Below are 14,190 nucleotides of genomic sequence, written 5' to 3' on the forward strand. Positions count from 1 at the left end.
CTCATTTGCAACTTGCGACACAGCCGATTAAAATGGGTTTTATTTCAAAAGATTTGCCGCACTAAGATCATTTGAACTAGGAAATCTGCCCAAGAAATGACGGTAATTCCCATTAAGCGGGTTGCTTTTTTGTGTGTGTAAAGATGATGCTTATTATTTCCTGTTTGTTTTTACAGATGAGAATCACGAAGAATATGTGTTACATTTTTCTAGCCTTCTTCCTTTGTCTGACTCCGCATGCTATTTGCCATCCCACGAATTGTCCTCTTCAAGCGTGCACTAGGGTAGTTGTCTCAATGAACAATATGCTAAATCCATTTATTTATGGAATAAATCACCCTCACTTTCGTGAAGTATCTTTACAAAGATTAAGATGTAGATTTCGTAGAAACTGACTTCATAGTTGTCAACTCAGGAAGAATACTGATTTTACAATATGTCATGAATAGAATGTCCTCTGCTCAAAGACCCACCGCAATTTATCATATTGTTTATCTCCATATACTCCGATTATGTGTATTATTGTCATAGCTTAAGCTTGTATGTCAATTTCACTAGTTTATACTTGTATATAATGCGTAGGCTAGAAGTTTTTTCACTGTTTCTGATTTTCCAACTCATTAAGATTTCAATTTTATATATATATATATATATATATATATATATATATATATATATATATATATAAAATTCTGTTCAAAACAGTTATAGGTCCAGCTGGTCCTATCTGCTCTGCTTGGCTACCAATGTCTTAGTTAGGTAATGTAGGTTGATGTACACTGCATCTGCTAATCAGAGACGTAAACTTTCAAGTCGTTTTCATGTCTTTTCTCGGTTCCTGATTTTTTTCTTTTCACTCCAGGGCACAAGCTGACAAAGCAAATTGTTTGTCTTGCTACAAAGCTTTGAAGTTGCCTCATCATGGCTGCCAAAGATCATTTTATACTTAATCTCTATTATATCAAAAACGATTAAACAGCGAAAAAAATACCACACTGTATGATTTCTGGATTATAGCACAAGAATCTATTTTCCAAAAAAAAAAAAAAAATTAGTTTCAACGTTTAAAGGAACAGTAATAAAACTTACTTTACAGCTGAAATGTTGGGAAAAAAATCCAATATGAGAATAGGTTTAATTTTAAAATGTTACTCCGAATAAAGTATTTACTGTTTTGCTAGTACGGCAGATGTAACTATAAAACATGCAAAATGACCCTGTAATGTACTTTGGTTGCAATGCTGAAACAATTAATGTGAATTAATCCTACTGAAAAAATGCTGCCTTTGAAGAGCTTTTAATGCTAGTCAAGGTAAATATACAAAATTCATTAAAAATTCCACCTGACTGTTCTAACTGCTAATGTGTTTATTCTTACATGCGAGTATGCACTATATTACAAAGGTTACCAATAGTTACTATAGTTATGGTGCTGACTCATATACTATTCCTGTACTATGTTAGCATATCTCAAAATTCATTAACAGTTCCACTTGTCTGTTTTTACTGCTAAGGTGTTTATTCTTACATGCGAGTATGTACTATATTACAAAGGTTACCAATAGTTGCTGTATTTATGGTGCTGACTCATATTCTATTCCTATACTATGTTAGCATATCTCAAAACTAATGGGAAATTGAAGGTAAAAATCGAAGAGCACACATTGTTTTCTAATGAAATATTTGTCAAAATTAGGAATCATAGGCAACAAAAGTGATTTATAGAACTGCATAAACTAAAAAAAAATCTGAAGTCATTACACAGCTAATCCCTATCAGCTATTTACTTTTATCAGGCTTTGATGCATACGAAGCTGAAGTTTTCATACAATTAAAAAGAGAAAAAAAATGTGGAAGATCGTCAGAAGTAGTCTAAAATTTAGGTTAAATGAGGCGGCTTTAAGTTTTCTAAAATAATCTCATCAAGGTCTCTGACCATCTAAACTTCTTCCCCAGGCATTGATAAGAGTCCAATGGGACAATTAACTGAGTCAATAAGATAAGGCTGTGTCAATAAGAATATTTTGAGGGTGTCCTTCTTGAAAATTGATGAGTGACCATTATACTACTGTCTAAACGGAAAGCATTTGCAGGGATTGGAAGTCCCTCTTTGTACTTAGTCAAATTATATGGCAAGATTGGGAATAATTGGTAAAACTGTGATCCATATAATAAGAACGAAAATGAAATTAAAGCTAAAGTTAAAAAGAAGGAAAGAAGAAAATGTGCAGTTTCAATTGTTAAATTACATTAACTGTTTCACCTCATACTTTGCAGATTATCATAAGCACTTTACCAAAATGCAGAATAGATGTGAGTGTAAATTCCTTCATAACAAACATTAAACATAGCATTAAGATGAAGGCATTCTTAGGAACAAAGTATAAAGTGACTCAGCCTGTGGATCCATATTCTTGCAATAAAATACCCAGTTAATAGACATCAAAAATAGCATTATGATGTAGGCATTCTTAAGATTAAGGTAATATACTGTAACTAACTCAGTTAAATAATCTTGCAGTATTATAAATTACACAGTAAATACCCAGTTAATAGGCATCGAACATAGAATTAACATAAATGTATTCTTAGGAATAAGGTTATATAACTGTCTCAGCCTGTTAATAAATAATCTTTCCGTATTATAAATTACTCAGTAAATACCCAGTTAATAGGCATCGAACATAGCATTATGATGAAGCTGTTCTTAGGAATAAGGTCATATAAATGACTCAGCCTGTTTATAAATATTCTACCCAAACATTAGAGGTCTAAATTTACACGCTCAAATATAGCATTGCATGTAAACACCAATATTTCAATACCAAAAACACTTCTTTTTAGAAAATCAAATGAAAATCAGCCTAATTTACATTCCTATAAAGCTGCATTCTGTACAAAATGTATAGTCAAAACACAGGTATATCAATAAAACTCAATATTAAGAATTTCCCTGTAGAAATATGCTTACTGTTTTAACTATGCGTGGTGCAAATCAATTGTAGTCCCACATAAACAGAAACTTTGTCATAACTTACTTGCAACATGTTATTGATTTAAAAATAGTTATCGAAATATTCTTGGTCTCCAGATTATGGAGCAGCATCCATTTAGTATAAAGAGGAAACGAAAGGGAGTAATTTAAAAGGAAAATCACATATTGCCAGACTTTTGTTGGTTCAGAAATTTAATACAGAAACATTTGCTTATCACTCTCCTTGAAAATCAAAACATTCTGCATAACAAATGTTCATATCAGCCTCCAAAATATCTAAAGGAAACATATAAATGGCACCAAAAAGTCCAGTTCATTTCTTAAACTGGTATAGCATTTCTGTAATCTAACAGTTTTAAAAACCTTCCAAATTCCAAATTACAAAACTGAAAAATGAATAATGTGAAATAATTAAAGACACCAACATCACCAAGATGCCACTTAACCAAAATGGTCAACATCACAAAATTGATTCAAATATTTAATACGTCCATACTCGCCAAAAATTAAAAACATCAATTATATTGTACAGAAAGGAACACACTACAAATTCCCAGCACATTTCCCCCTTTTTGGAGCAAGAGGTCAATTTGTGACTGGTCCGAAATACTGCATTACTGATACCAGGGTATTAGAAGCTTATAAACATCTGTAAATTTCAAAAGGTCAGACAAACACTCAGATTTACTTGTAAATATTGTACCTAAATGAGGGAAGGGCTACACTCCATTGCATCTATGTGTGACACAGTGTTTATATAATACTATAAAGTTTTAATCGATTGATTGAACTACTTTTCCAATTAATGCATCTGCTAATGATAGCAGGCCACCATTCACATGTTACTTATTCACACTGAGCAGAGAGGGGATAATCTTTAACAAGACACATCGGATCTTTGATTATCAACATTTACATATAAATATGTTAGTCATCGTGGGTCAGGGGACTTAATGCAACAAAAAGAAGATAACACATTTTTTGATATTTTCAATCAGAAAGGATTGTTTGTAAAACAATAAGTGAAAATACCTCCGTCTGTAAGCTCCAAGACTCTCATTCAATTTGTCAAAGTCTGAAAAATGTGTCAATGAGCCCACTTAAAAAATTCTTCTGAACTCACCTTTGGGTCATGCCCCATAGTTTGTGGAATGTTTGAATGACAACATTTATGAAGAGGCTGGTACTGAGAACAAATGTTATATATAATTAGGTTGTACATGAACCTAGATGTCACCAGAGTTAACTTAATGGGGTTATGAATATAGTCTTGTAATACCAGGTTTGCAAGCATTTTTACAAAGCATATCATGTTAAAGAGAGCATGGTATCTTAAAATAACTTGTTGGCAAGAATCAGTGTAACCAAGGAAACTTTAACATCTATCTATGAAGGAGCAGAACTCGATTATTTACAGAAGTAGAAAGAGCTGGTTGAAGTGGGTATGAAACGACGGCTGATTGTGTAGCTTAAGGCTGCTGAGGGTTGTTCTGTTGGGGGTATGCTGGGTTAATTTGAGCATTGGAAGGTGCATACATCGTAGGAGGGCTAGACATGACAAGGCTGGATGCTGGTGGGTTGGGATCTTCAATAGTCTGACTTGTCACACCAGATGGTATCGCTGCTGGTACTCTGATCATTTGATGAGTTCTCATAGCAGCGGCTCCTGATCTTTGCCTGGTGCCTGATCTCGTACATGCACAGATACAGCAAATGAAACAGCTAATAATGCCAATTATCACGATGACGATCACGATCACGATGACTATCCTTATCACAAGGGGGAATACGAAAACACCTACGATAGATATAATCAAGGAATTTTAAAGTTTGAGAAATTCAAAAGATACTAGTCAGGTAGCTCGATGCTATTTCTTAAGTTTCATAATTTTTCCCCTCAACAATCTATAGAGAGTTAAGAGGCAGGCGTGATATTGTTGCAAACATTCTTACTTCCACACTGGTGACAATAATGTGAACTTATATCGAAGAGAAATGTATTTTACACTGCTAGTTGAAAACCTCATCTCAATATCTTGTACCTAACTCGATATATAGTTGATTGAATGTAAAATATTTTGACTGGCTAAACTTTCTACTACTCCAGCCAAGTTGGATCACAGTAGGGAGCCGAGATGTCATCTGGGCATATGCTCTTCAACAGTTTTACTTAGGCTATGACAATCTCCTTGTTGATATATACTTGATCCTGATAGAAATATTTGCTTAGGTAGCTGTAAAAGTTCTCTGTACTAAAAAAATCCTAAAAATGTATCTTTCTTGTAGAAATATTTTTTTCCTCTCTGGATTAATGACTGAAAAATTATAAGATAAACCCCTTCCATCGGTTACTTGTATCTAAATGCATAACAGTTATGCAGCAAAGGAGAAGTTTGCCTCAAGATTCCTCCAAATTCTCCACCAAATAAACTACAATTATGAGAATCCATATCTCCACTGTAGCCAACCTGGTCGCAGATCGCCTGACTCTCCTCAATAGCTAAAACTATCATCACAGATAATTAAAAAATCAAACCAATCATTAATTATGGCAGTATTTGCCTCCTTAGCTGTAATAAATCCCAAGTTTCTCAATTAAACATAATTAATATTAAAGCCCTTAGAATTTACCTTAATATCCCTAGCTATATAGCCACTAGAAAGCTCCTTGAAGCAGCAAACTCTGTACCACTTTTTGAACAGCTAATTATTGCAAACAAAAAATCCTTAAACAACACCCTCCTTCTTGATCCCCTAATCCACGACCTCTTAAATAAATAAATAGTCCATAAAATTAACGATAAAAATAACCTGAAAAGTTCCCCAGATACTTAAGATTTTTTAAACTGGGAGGAGGCTTCAGCCCTGGCAGAGGGATGGGGCCCTTGTTTAGGAACCCGGTGGCTAGAGGACTTGTGAGTAAAACCCCATTGGAATTGTCCTCCTCTGCATAATAAGGATTAAAGTGTTTCTGTATGTAGATTCCCTACAGAATCAAGCAAAATCAAATCAAACTTACTTCTGTTTGTTGTGTATCCATCAAATACATCAGAAGACCCTGGAATGAATACTTGGAAAAGAGAGAGGAGTAAACCATATGGAATAACTGTTACCAAATGGATCAATTAAAGGGGCTCCATGTCCCTATGACAATGTACTAACACTCATATTGAGGAAAGAAATATTTCACAGCTATGACAGTCAAGTATCCCCTTCTCAAAGATATGGTGGACTGAATGTAACATAATACTTTGCAAGGCAAAGGTTTCCCTTCATTCAGGAGATGCATGACAGTAGGTGGTAGAAGATGAATGACACTTGGTAGGAGATACATGACAGTAGGTGACAGGAGGTGCATGACAGTAGGTGGTAGGAGATGCATGGCAGTAGGTGGTAGTAGATGCATGACAGTAAGTGGTAGTAGATGCATCACAGTAGGTGGTAGGTGATGCATGACAGGAGGTGTTAAGAGTTGCATGACAGTAGGTGGTAGGAGATGCATGACAGTAGGTGGTAGTAGATGCATCACAGTAGGTGGTAGGTGATGCATGACAGAAGTTGTTAAGAGTTGCATGACAGTAGGTGGTAGCAGATGCATGACAGTAGGTGGTAGTAGATGCATGACAGTAGGTGATAGGAGGTGCATGACAGTAGGTGGTAGTAGATGCATGACAGTAGGTGTTAGTAGATGCATGACAGAAAGTGTTAGGAGTTGCATCACAGTAGGTGATAGGAGATGCATTGCAGTAGGTGGTAGTTGATGCATGGCAGTAGGTGATAGGAGATGCATGACAGTAGGTGGTAGTAGATGCATTATAGTAGGTGGTGTAGATGTGTGACAGGTGGTAGTAGATACATGACAGTAGGCGATAGTAGATCCATGACAGTAGGTGTTAGGAGAAGAATGACAGGTGGTAGGAGATACATGACAGTAGGTGATAGCAGATGCATGACAGTAGGTGGTAGTAGATGCATGGCAGTAGTTGATAGGAGATGCATGGCAGTAGGTGGTAGGAGATTCATGACAGAAGGTGTTTGGAGTTACATCACAGTAGGTGGTAAGAGTTGCATGGCAGTAGTTGGTAGAATTGTTCTGCAAAGGCGTCCCTTCCACATGATAATTTTACTTTGATTTTTTCGTGAGATGTGTTACATTTTGGATATTTGTTTACCATTTATTTGCGTAAATGGATAAATGTTTTAGATATGACAAAGGAAACCAAAATCCTCCACAGCTCAAGTGCCAAAATAAAATTCTTCTCTCTACTGTTGCCAGATGCATTCACGAAAAAAATCAGACAGTATAAAAACCTTACAATATGCAATGTGGTTTTGAAATGAAGACGCAGATAGTTTCCAGCAATTTTGCAAAAAGGTCAAACTTACACAATGGATCATATCTTTAAAGAGGTATAATATGAAGCAGATAGATAGAATGATCTTTCGTAGTTCCTTATGGTGACAAAATGGTGACTGAGATACCCAATTTGCATTGCTGGTATACACATGGTAACATTGGAACAACAGGTGACAGTAAGTTTTACTGCCAAAAGTGTAACCAACATAAATGATAATGTAACTATCAGTCAGAATGGCTAATGGTTACACAATGTTAATCATTTCTTTGTGGTATAATATTTCATATGTAATTAGCCAAAACAGTGTGAATATAACCAAATGATGTGGAGTATTAGATCAGTGGTTAACCCCGGTGCCTTTCAATCATAAGGTCCCGGTTCGATTCACTCCCAGATTAATGTATGTCTTCAAGTGACAGAGTTGTTGACAATTAACAATTCATAATCATGGACGTTAAATATGAATCTAAGAGACTGACTTCGGTCAGCTTGCGGCTCTGATAAGCCAATGAGGCTTCTTCGCGAGTTCCTGCTTGCAGGAGGATACAACATATATATACATAAATGATAGTTATAGTTCCAGTATCATGAATGCCATTAAAATATTATCAACATCTCCTACTAATGCTTTTCCTACTTTCCAAGGTAAGTTCTATGTGTTTTACTATAAATCAAGCCTTCTGGGTTTTGTGAACGTTAAGCGTCACCTCCGAAACAAAAGAGACTGAAAGTATATACAATATATTTTATATGAGATAATCATTTGCAATCAGTAATGCTACAGACTTCAACCCAATGTTTACAATTGCTTTTAAAATTTTATATATATATATATATATATATATATCATATTTGCTTTGCCTGACATTTACCTATCTTTTATAACATAACACTATTGTATTCTGTGTCCTGTATTCATTCACTTGTTCCACCAGTTGTGCGGGTCGTTGACGTACATTCTCTGCTACTTGGCATAAATATTTTTTTTAATTTAAATCAGTGTTTGATTAAAGATGTTATGTATATACATTGAGTTGTTATTAGCACAAAAAGCCTATACAACAACTTTTTTTGTCACATTTTTGTTACTTTTTGTCACTTTTTTGAACATTTTTGTCACCTCCGAAACACAAAAATTATTGTTTACAATTGGCGACACCCACTAATTCTGCCTTTTCTAATTAAGCTGGTGTTTTAATGAAAAAACTGTCAAGCCAAAGAGCTAAAAAACAGTTACACTGAAAGGTTTCTTTGTTGTGTATTTTCTCCATCTTCACTTAATCCTGCATTGACTTGATATGAAGACATCAACATCCTAACTAAATAGATAACTACTTATTTCTCTTAAAACTGTCACCCACTGAAATTTGGACAAATCTCATCTATGCCTATAATGTTCCATCCCACCTCCCAAAAGTGCTATGGTGGGTGGTTGATGCATCCATATGAAATGTAAATACTTTACCTGCACTGCAGCGTACACCAGCATCATCATAATGGTCACAATTATGAACTCCCCATCCTCTGTGAGAACAACTGTCTAAGCGGCTTTCTGTACCAAGGCAACGAACATCATCCAGCCAGATTCGTCCAGTGCCTCGACCAAACTGACGAGTGTCTTCAGCATCTCCTAGTCCAAGCTGACGACAGACAACGTCTGCATCAACTATACTCCAACTGTCATCACAAACAGTTCCCCAGCTACCATAGTAGTATATTTCAACTCTACCCTCGTATAATGTAGACCCACCTGCCAGTCTTACATCGCCATAACCTGAAAGAAGTACAAAGATTAGTTTATGAACTGTAAGTTCGGTTGTATTACCGTTTCAATTTCATATATATTATTTAATCTTTTTACTTTATCCTTAGAATCAAACTTCATGTAAAATGGATGACATACACGCCAATGAAATATTTCAGTGTATTTAAAATTACACGGTGGAAGTAAAGTATGTATCCTTGTTTTCACATTTTTAAAAGAGGGGGGGGGGGGACGGGGAGAGGGAGAGAGGAGAGCATCTCACTTCTAGAGTCCACTCTACTTTAGCCAATAATGCAGAAATCATGTAACAATTACTTCTTTTAAAATATGCACTGTTGATAGTGTGAAACAGGTATTGGAAAAAGTATACATCATTCACGTATATATATATATATATATACATATATATATACGCATATATATATACATATATATATACGCATATATTTATATATATATATATATATATATATATATATATATATATATATATATATATATATATATATATATATATATATATATATATATATATATATATATATATATGATACGTATATGTTACATGATTTTTGCATTATTATAGTAGACCTACAATCGTATCTTACAAATTTTACAATCCGACCAAACTATCAGAATAATCTGGATGAGCCACCAGCTGTCGGTTCAAATTGTAGCACCAACATCAAGGTTGTAATTATGACACAGGTCAGCTGCAAATGTGATCAATGGCGTGCAGAACTTCAATTGTACCTTTTGTTCTTTGTAAACTCTGCAAAACTGAAAAAAGGGACTCACCTCAGCTGTTGGTTCCACAGTCCTGTAATCTTTAACGTTATAGTAACTACAGTAGCATTAATTTGTATTTTACAGACTATTTAGCCATCTCACTCACCCTGACCAGACGAAGAGCCCAACACACAGGTGAGGAGTATAAACTTCATATACGCATCTTTCTTGCTTATAAGTCCGAATTCCATTTGTGTAATTCACTGTAAATAATAAATAAAGAATGGTAGAAAAAAATCTAGCTGCTTTGATATCTTGAACAAAATATAGATTTGTGTACAGCAGTTTTGTGTGTTCTAAGATCATATTGCTTTTTATACTGATTAGCTGAAATGCACTGATAGACACTGAGGTAACCACTTTTATTAGTATTTATATTTACAGTTTTACTTCAAAGGCCTCAAGGAAGACAGCAAACATGAAACATGCAATAGACAGGAACGTTTCACCGTTTTGATTCTTGACGGGCTCCAAGAAAGGAAATTCCTGTTTAAACCCTCCCAACTTCAGCACAAAACAAATAGAAAAGTTCACAAACAACAAAAATATACAAACAGCACTGTACACTAATGATACATTGTACAACTCTAATTGCCTTTAAACTACTGTAAACAGTTCCTTGTCATTTAGATTCCAGTGGAAGTCCAATTTTGTCTTGGGAGTCATTCAATGAAATTACAGAGACCACAACCTCAAGAAGAGAGCTCCAAGTATTAACAACTCGAAAACAAAAATAGTTGAGACGTGTATTGATTTGCAATGCATTTTGGCAATCTTGTAGCTATGCCCTCTGTTTTGGGCACTGTTCCAATATAAACAATTTGCCACACTCAACATCCTTCAAACCAGGAACAATCTTATAAGTTAGATCACCACTCCTTCTGCGGCATGCTAATGTAGGTAACTTGAGTGCACGTAATCAGTCACAATACTCATAGTTATACAGACCAGGCACAAGACAATGTGTATTTCTGCGTTGAACGCTCTCAATACTGTTTATACCAATAACACCAACCAATAACACTACAATATTCCAGATATTCAAGTGCTTTGTACAAGGTGATAACTAAAGTAGCATGTGAAGCTTGAAAAGACCTATTAATGAAATCCAACATGCTGTTTGCTTTGTTCATCTTGTTAGAAATGTGCTTGCTAAAATTTAAGGAATTCTGAAATAACACCCCAGAATTTCTATTCACTTCCGCTATGCAATAGATGGTATTTATTGTCATTATCACCCTGATAAAAGAATTGATGTTTAGGATTGTTCAGTCCAAAACTATGCATAACATTGAATTGCCTCACCATGTATACTGGTGCCTATGTGATTAATGATGTCATAGGTTCTGCCTATCAACATGTACGAAAAAGTCATTAAAGCACACGATATGTTGTGGGTCAAAGGTCAAACATCAAAATGGTTTAAATTGTGCGAAAAAAAGTGTGTCGCTATCTCCATTTAGACCGTACGTCTGATCAAATACAAACCTAGGTGCTTGACCATGTTAATTCGTACCTGCGTAATTTATGTCATAGGCAAATGGTCAAGAAATGTAAAAATTGGTTTTTAACCATTCCTGCAAGTTGGAAAAGGCAATAAACCTCATGATATGTAGTGAATGATAAGACAAATTAGGTGTTTAGGGTTGCGGTCAAAAGGTCAATTGAGCTCAACGCTAAAATTTGTCTAAAATGTGACAAAAGTGTGTTGTGAACTCCTAGACTGTAAGTCCAATTGGTAGGTGCCTGACAATGTAAAACCATGATTGGGTGATTGATAACGTCATACGTCAAAGGTTAAACTATCTAAGAAATGGTTTTTAGCCATTTCTACATGCCACGTGATATATAGAGAATGATGAATAAACTTTAAAAAACACAGATTTAGGGTCAGGGTCAACTAAGTTAAAAAGTATAAACTGGGTTAAGTTGTGTGAACGTGTTTTGCGAACTCCTCGTAGAGCGTAAGTTCCAATCACGTTTAAACTTGGTGGGTAGGTGCCGACCATGCACTGTAAGTTCGTGCCTGGGTGATTGGTGATGTCATATGTCAAGAAACCTAAAAATTGCATTTTGGCCATTTCCTGCTTGTCAACATATATAGAAAAAAGTCATTAAATCACATGATATGTAGAGAATGGTGAGAAAGTTTATATTATAGGACAGATTTAACTGTTTATGGTCTGGTTCACATGGAGAAAACACAGTTTAATTTAACCTTTTTGTACGATGGTGGTGAGTTCAGCATAGCACAACTATTTTAGTATCAGGCAGGAACTTGTTTTAGATGGATTTAAGCAGGTATTCTTGTTCTTACAATGTTGGTGAATTTATCATACTCCAACATCCATGTCTTGTGTGATTAATTACAAAATGAAGTTGAGGTGCATTCAAATTGATTTTTTTGGGTGCATATATAGTGTATATCTTAACAAGTATATCAAATCATTTCTAAAAGTTGGACGAAAATGTGACAACTAATATATTTTGCATTGAAAAGGGATAGTTATGGTAAAAACAGTGCTATATTGAAAAATTAGTAAATAAGCTTGAAGTTTTGCACCTAACGAAATTTCGTTGATACTGCTCAATATTTCATGTCTTTACTTTTGTTTATTTTTGTTTCTAGATAATCCCCATTGAAGGTTTAGTTGCATCAATCGTTGTCACCTTTATCATTAGTTACAGCTACTATGTAAGGATGTGAATAAGGGTGCAGCACCCCAGCAAGAAACACCAGCAACTGTTTCAGAGCGACATCAACTGACTTCATTATAATTGTCTGACCAGATCCCAGGAGATCACAATCTGTGTATCACAATGAGATCACAATGTGTATATTGTACAATAAGACAGTAAGAATAATAAGAAAAAGTCAATATATGACTATTAATAGGGAAGGGGAAATATTAACAGCATTACACCCACAGCACCAGTGATGTAACCCCCAATTTTTCAACCTTGGTGTGTGACTTAGATTCCAACGGTAACAAGTACTAAACACTATTTGTTGTATACCAATTGCTACTGTGATATTTATTCATTCATTTTGGTAATATCCATGTGTGTTATAAAAATGTTGCTAGTTCTTTCTTTCTCTTCCCCATTCTTCTTTTCACTATCATGCAAGGATTATAATATTCTTTTTTTCTGGAAGGAAAGTAACGTAACCTCTGGTTATACGATATCCAGGTAAATATTCAGTAAATTACTAGTGTCATTAATTACAATGTTTGACTCTGTTTGATACATTTGAAATATTGAAGAAGAAGATGTAAGTTTAATCAATGTTGATAATTAGTTTTTGTTTATATATATTTATTTTACCACTGCTGTGAAAGGATATCTGCAGTGATGAAAAAGTCTGGTTCAATCAAAGTTAAATATTTATGAAGTTTTATAATTTAGTGATATTTTGTAAATGCATCTGTAGAATGGATGATGTCATCAGGGCACTTCAGTTGGAAATGCCTTTTTCTTAATCTTTCATACATATCGATATTTATTAAATGTAGAGTGTTAGTTATCAATCTTAATATCAAGTATAGTTAATTATAATTCTTCCGATTCTGTAAAGATTTCGTGTCCCGGACGCCAGAGTGCACAACAGTTTGTTATGGAATTTAATTATGAGACACTAATACATCAAAATGTACTCAAATGAACACAAAGCACTTGAAGTTTTACGATACCAGTATATAATGCACTACATTAAGCTAAAATAAACTAATTGGAATAGCTAGAACAAGAATCGAACCAGTGCTCCACAAATAATGCGCTTTACATACTAACATTTTGGTCAATCGTCCTGTTAAACATTCCTTGTGCCCATGGCGAAGACAGCCAGGTTGAAACTTTATGAAAATGAGAACATTCTATCCTTTATCGCATATATCACAGGGCACACCAGATTTCCCCAGGTCCCTTTATTGACTCTGAAACTGGGGCTCAACACAGAAAACTCAATAAAGTATCTACAGAAATTTGTAATATGTAGAAAGCATGTACCATAGTCATTTATTAAATCGCTCCGTTTTCATTACTTCCTTAACATTCCCAGCTCACTTGTCTATACAGGCATTTCCATATTTAATTACAGCCAACAATTATATGTAATATTATTTTAGGAGACGCTTGTACCTCTGTCATAAACGATAAAACATAACACTTGTTGAATAGAAAGTAATATTTAGATTCTCATATGAGGAAATGTACGGAAATGGAAAGCAGTGACTTTGAAATGAAGGGAAAACCCCAAATCCTTTACAAATACTTGATTTGTT

At 34.7% G+C, this 14,190-nt stretch overlaps 1 protein-coding gene across 3 annotated transcripts; it reads right to left on the reverse strand.

Annotated features, from left to right (window-relative positions):
* Positions 1-1,067: 1,067 nt before the first annotated feature.
* LOC139963253 (scavenger receptor cysteine-rich domain-containing protein DMBT1-like) lies at positions 1,068-10,920 on the reverse strand. Of its 3 annotated transcripts, none has more exons than XM_071963885.1 (5): positions 10,473-10,920; positions 10,014-10,110; positions 8,819-9,127; positions 6,015-6,065; positions 1,068-4,793 (listed from the first exon to the last, which is right to left on the reverse strand). In XM_071963885.1, the coding sequence occupies exons 2-5, from the start codon at positions 10,096-10,098 to the stop codon at positions 4,465-4,467; spliced, it is 774 nt and encodes a 257-aa protein (XP_071819986.1). In that variant the 5' UTR covers positions 10,099-10,110; positions 10,473-10,920; the 3' UTR covers positions 1,068-4,464. The 3 variants fall into 3 exon arrangements, with proteins under 3 accessions (XP_071819986.1, XP_071819985.1, XP_071819987.1); XM_071963884.1 differs by having other exon boundaries at positions 10,503-10,918; XM_071963886.1 differs by lacking the exon at positions 6,015-6,065 and having other exon boundaries at positions 10,503-10,914.
* Between the last annotated feature and the right edge of the window lie 3,270 nt (positions 10,921-14,190).

Source organism: Apostichopus japonicus, chromosome 21, assembly GCF_037975245.1.
Source record: "Apostichopus japonicus isolate 1M-3 chromosome 21, ASM3797524v1, whole genome shotgun sequence".
Lineage (NCBI taxonomy): Eukaryota > Metazoa > Echinodermata > Holothuroidea > Aspidochirotida > Stichopodidae > Apostichopus > Apostichopus japonicus.

Coding starts and splice junctions, on each gene's coding strand:
- LOC139963253 (XM_071963885.1), bottom strand. CDS start 10,098: ATGGAATTCGGACTTATAAGCAAGAAAGATGCGTATATGAAGTTTATA. Junction 6,066..8,818: donor TGGTGTACGCTGCAGTGCAG/GTAAAGTATTTA, acceptor CTCTTTTCCAAG/TATTCATTCCAGGGTCTTCT. Junction 4,794..6,014: donor TGGATACACAACAAACAGAA/GTAAGTTTGATT, acceptor TATCTATCGTAG/GTGTTTTCGTATTCCCCCTT.